The sequence below is a fragment of the Echinops telfairi genome, unplaced genomic scaffold (genome assembly GCF_000313985.2).
Source record: "Echinops telfairi isolate 266 unplaced genomic scaffold, ASM31398v2 ScPeMD7_7439;HRSCAF=8477, whole genome shotgun sequence".
In the NCBI taxonomy this organism is placed as follows: Eukaryota; Metazoa; Chordata; class Mammalia; order Afrosoricida; family Tenrecidae; genus Echinops; species Echinops telfairi.
Window position 1 is genome coordinate 669,634 of NW_022111339.1, and position 5,608 is coordinate 675,241.

At 50.6% G+C, this 5,608-nt stretch overlaps 1 protein-coding gene across 1 annotated transcript in view; it reads right to left on the bottom strand.

Moving 5' to 3' along the window:
* LOC101659385 (TBC1 domain family member 7) overlaps positions 1 to 5,608 on the bottom strand; it is a 46,762-nt gene that overhangs the window by 8,729 nt on the left and 32,425 nt on the right. The window contains exons 4-5 of the mRNA XM_045298680.1: positions 3,296 to 3,448; positions 2,241 to 2,375 (exon numbers count right to left, since the gene is read on the bottom strand). Of these exons, the coding sequence (XP_045154615.1) occupies positions 2,241 to 2,375; positions 3,296 to 3,448 (288 nt within the window). The remainder of the gene's footprint in view (positions 1 to 2,240; positions 2,376 to 3,295; positions 3,449 to 5,608) is intronic.

Sequence of the window (5,608 nt, forward strand, 5' to 3'; positions counted from 1 at the left end):
ATTCAGCTGAAAGGAATCTGCTTCACTGGTATGACTGAGACAGCACAGCGCGTGCACTGTCTCAGTAATTCCCACCTGTACAACTCAGTGACAGGGATTACACAGTCACACTCCCCCTCCCTCTCTGAGCTGTTCCTCCCCATTAAATAAACTCACTGTCCCCTCTGGTTCCTGTGGAATCTTCTGAGTTACTGCTGCCACTTGGGTCCCAGACCTTAAAAGAGCACACCCCTCAAGCCTAACACTTTGCTCTGGTGAAGTTAAACTATTGTTTGGTTTAAGAAGACCTCAGGGGATATTTTTGGCCTGAGAATTAAAGACGATCTCAGAGCAATAGTTTCAGGAGTTCATCCAGACCCCATTGTTCTAGAAAGTCTGGATTCTGTGAAAATGTTAAAACCTGTTGTGCATTTCCCCCTTATGATCAGGATTCTGTTACAGAATCGTAGTAAACGGTAGTGAATCGGGCACCATCTAGTTCTTCTGATCTCATCAAGAAGGCGATAGTTATTCATGAAGAGTCCTGTTACTCAATCTCCTTCAGCTGCTTATTCAAGGTGAATCAAACCCTCTTTTTAAAAAGGAGGAAATTCAGTCCTTAGGGGAATTCGCTTCCTGATTCTAAAATTAATTTCTAAAAAGAAAATGTCAAAATAGCCAACACTTAATTAAAAAAAAGGACAATAAAAGGGAGTTTTCCCTACCAGCTTTCAAACTGTGAGAGAGCGTTGGTCAATAAATCGTGTGCTATTGGCTGAGTGGGCAGATAGCCCAATGGAACGCTAACCACAGGGGGTTCACAAAGACAGGGACCGAAGGCAGCGGTTCTATAGCAAGCGCTTCATGGCGAATTAAGTTCAAAGAAATTGTAGCTCTTCTCTTTTTTTAAGGTTACCACACACAGCACGCACGCGCACGCACACACACCTCCCCCCTCCCCTCATGTGTGAGGGGCTCCGGATAGAGTGTGGGCGGTGCAACTGAAAGGCATGGAACTTCCCCAGGAGCTCGTGAGTCCCCCGGGGCTGTAAGAGCACGGCTCCTGGGGGCTCTGCCGCTATCACCGTCCCCATCTGACTGCCCCTTGCACCAGTCAGAGCTATCGCTTTCCAAATAGTTTGCCAATGAAAAAATTCAGGGGGGAAAATGGAATAGAATTCATTTTAAAAGAGAGAGAGAACCAGGGGTTCCCAGAGGAACAAGCGAGAGAGACTGGCAGATTCCGGCTGCTGCTACGGAGTAAACGTATTCGGGTCTGTGGGTTCCCAACTTCTTCACCAACAGAACCACAGCGCGCCAGCCTTTAAAACAAAGAGGCAAATACGGTCCCCAGGTTCTGCTGCACACAGCGGTGGTGGGTGCACATTCCTGACATACACAGAGGGGGGTCCTGTACAAAACCTGTAGAAGCTACCCACCTGGCTGGTCTGCTCCTTTGCCCCTGGCTTGTGTCCTTGCCCTCGCCCTCCTTCCTGCCTAGAATACAGGGGCCATGGTAGGGGTGCTGCCGCAGCCTTCTTGAGAGCACACCTAAGGCCAAGCCCCAGACCAGCGAGCAGAGCGCCCGTCCAAGTCAGCGTCACTGTCAGCGTGGTGGAGCTGGGCAGCTCGGGGCAGCCACCCTCCCCTCCGACAGGGCTCCTGGTCACTGGGAGACAAGGAGAAGGCTTCTGCTGTCTGGCTTTTCCACTATCAGAGGGTTTCACAAAGTGGGTGGGAAAACAGAATTATGAGAGAACAGAAGCTTCCCATGAATTTTTAGAAGCCCCTGCATATACACTTACATCTTATGTAAGTCCAAACCTAACCCACTGTCATCTTGGGCAATTCTGACCTACTCTGTCGGATGGAGTGGAACCTCCCTGTGGGCTTCCAAGGCTGCAAGTCTCCACGGGAGCAGAAAGCCTCACCTTCCTCCCAAAGTCTGACTAGTTGGTTTGAACTGCTGGCCTTGCAGTTAGCAGCCCAATGAGTAACCCACTCTGCCAACTGAACTAGTCCTGAGGGACAAGTGCAGATAAAGCCAGTGGCTGCTGCTCTGGAACAAAGGATGTCATGAAGCAGTGCGCCAGCCCCGGGCATCTCCACTGCCTGGACTGTCTCTGCTGTTTGTGTGTGACCAGCTTGCCTGCAGAGCCAACAGTGCTGCCCGCCTGGCCCTTCCCAGACGACACGTGCTGACGCCTCCTATGGAGGGCTCCCGAGTGAGCACGTCGGAGGGAGGTGGGAGTGTTCCTCACCAGCTGGGGCAGAGCGTCCCGGTACTTCCTCAACTGGCTGACGAAGCTGCGGATGGCCCAGTAGCAGTCCACGCTGTCCTCCACCATCTCCTCCATGGCCTTCGCGATGGCCAGAAACACCTCGTCTTCGGGCTCCTGGAAGAGGAGGCGGAAAGCTCTTTCACGAGAGCAGCAGCAGACAAGAGGCACGCGTGTTTCTAAGAAAAAGGAAACTGCCCGCTCAACTCATGAATGCACGCGGGACCACCCGGCACGCGCCTGCCACTCTAGGAAGACTGGGTGTACGATGGCAGAGGGGCAGCAAGTAACAGGGATCTGAACGGGTGCTGCCTGGGGATCTGCCGGCTTGATGCACCCAGGACATCCTGGTGACCGGAGCAGGGCACCAACGTCCCTGCGGCCCAGAACACTCATGGCTTTTAAAATCGTCTGGTGTCGAGCACAAATTCTAACTGGAGACATTTGTCGATATGGTTGTTTGCAAATACACCTGCTCCTGGCTTATTGACGACCTTCTTATCCGATACTGTGAATTTATAAGCATAGTTAACCGTTCTGTGCATTAACCAGGGGCAAGGGCTATGGCTCCGGGAAGCTAGCTGCCCTGCGCCCTGTGCTCCCTCTGGCCAGTGGCCACAGGGGGGCGAAGCTCCTGCCCAGCCACCACGTTAGGGTGTCTGCAGTCAGCAGGGAGCAGCGGCACCTGCTGTGGGCTCCCGGGCTCTGGGACCCCAGTAGGGCCTGAGGGTGAGTCCGAGCACAGGCGGAGGTGAAGGGTTAAGCCGTGGGCTCTCGGGTCACACAGCCCCGCTTTATCCAGCGTTGTCTCCCGAGCCTGCGCCCCACAGGGAAACAGTCCACTCGCGGCACATTAGGTGACGAGCACTCCAGTGAAGCCTTCCCACCAAACCCCCCACCGGCCCCTGGGCCCCCCCGTGGTGACCCTACATGCACTCTCTAAGACCACCCGCCTTTCTGCGAGCAAACAGCGTCTTTCTCCCAAGGAGCGGCAGCTGGTGGGCTTGAACCACTGACATCGATCCTTTTTAAATTACCTTCAGCAAAACTTGACTTGAATGTGACAGTAAGTATACTGGTTGATAATTTCTGTATTCTATTGGATTCTCTTTCTTTGAAATGGGCCCAGATATTGATCTTTTCCAGTCAGGTGGCCAGGTAGCTACACTGCACACATCTGGGCGGTTCAGTCAGGATTCCTTCAACTTTTGGCCAAGGCCTCGGTGCAGCTCAGACCCTCCTCTGAAGACCACCAGTTCTTGATCAGATGCTGCGGCGTTCTGTTGCTTGTTGCCCCGCTGTTTGGGGTCACTGACTATATTCCTGCCACCTTCTCTTGACGCCTCTGTGTCATTCGACCTTCCCCCTTACAGGCCTTCGATAATGGCACCTTGAACTTTTCTTCGGCTCCTTCAGCCCGAGAAATGCCGAGTGTGTTCTTCCCTTTGGGTTTCCTAACCCCTGGTGCTCAGCACATCTTGTTGTAGCGCATGACTGTGTCTTCCTGGGCTGTCCTCTGAAACCTCCCGTTCACGACTGGCTTTCTCCCACGGAGCAGCTGGTCGTTTCGAACTGCAGACCCTGTGGATCACAGAGCAACTTGCAACCACTACGCCACCAGGGATCCTTTATAGTCTACAGTAACACCCAGTTTAGCCCTCTCCTGTCTTTTTAATGACTTTCGCTTTCTCTACGAAAATGGAAACATATCTGTGCTCATGGATGGTGAAATTTAATATAGTGAAAATGTCAGTTCTACCTAAAACAATCTACAGACATAATGTAGTCTTGATACAAATCCCAATGTTCTTGACTGCAACAGAAAAACCAAGAGCCAACTCCATATGGGAAGCAAAGAAACCCCAAGTATGGCAAAGCCATTTGCAGGAAGAAGCAAGCAGGAGGGCTGCACACCCTGCAATATGAACACACTCCACAGCTGATCCGTGACCAGCACAGGGTTGAAGGACTTTAGAGGCAATGACTCAACATTCTCTATAACTTCTGATTCCTAACAATATAATTACTAATAGCCAACTGTTGACTGAAAGTCATGCAGATAACACATACATTAATTTAATACTTTATGTGTTACACGTATTCTATGAGGTTAAGTCAAAAAGCGTTGTTACTAAGACTCCAGTTCATACAACCACCAGTCTATTCCAAACAGAATGTGTCTAAAGAAGCCTCTGTGATCAGTGGATGGTGGCAGTCAAGTCCTCTCAGTAAGATACTTGTCTGAGTCTAATCAAAACAGTGCCTATGGCAACTGCTTTTTGAGATTTCACAAAAAGTGAAGTATTTTCAAGCTGGGAGTCCTGCTGGCGTAGTTGGTTACAAGTTGGGTTGCTAACTGCAAGGTCAGCAGTTCACACCACCAGCCATTCTGCAGGAGAACAAGGCTTTCTACTCCCATAAAGACTCACTGCCCACGGGGGCAGTTCTACCCTGTCGTATAGCGTTGCTATGAGCTGGAAGTGGCCTAATGGCAGTGAGGAGGGAGTGAGCACAGCACCAGCAGATTTACAGATTTCCTGGGGGGCTGAGGGGGCAGCGGTGGAGGCACAGAGGTCCATGTATTGGATTCGTTTATCCAGCAATTCAACCTTTCCTGTAACATCCAGACTTTTCTCTGCTTCTTGGGAACACGTCCAGAATCACTAGTGGCACTTGCAATGGGTCCCACGCTGTTATTCGAGGTTTCTGTTGATGCACTAAACACAATGCGCAGCATGAGAGGACCTCAAGAGAGCAAGTATAGTGCGGTGTCCAACCGACTGACTGACACAACGACTGCCCAGCTTCACGAGGCCTTTTGTAACAATCTGCACACACGTGGACTTATGCAGCTCAAACCTACATTGTTCGGAGATCAACTGTACACAGCCACTGTGATCAAATCAGCCTGGTACTGGTTCAATGGCAGACACGCCGAGCAGAAGAACAGAACTGAGAACTCAGGCGCTTCCCGCAAGGATGACTGCTTTCCGACAAGTACCCAATGTCCATTCTGTGGGGGCAGAAACAGGGTCTCTAATAAATGGTGCCGGCAAAACTGGGTCTCCATGTGCAGAAAAATGAAACAGGGCCCCAACCTTGCACCACATACACAAAAGCTAACTCAAAATGGATCAAAGACTTAAATGCTCAATCGAAAACGTGACATTCCTAGGTGAAAACCACAGGGCCTAATCTTTTGTAAAACTAGAGGATAACAAACAACAACAAAGGCACAAATAGAATTAAACAAACTAGATAGAAGAGGCCTCCTAAAAATTGAAAATGCACATGCATCAAAACACTTTATTGAACGAGGAAACAGACAAGCTATAGACTGGGGGGGGGGG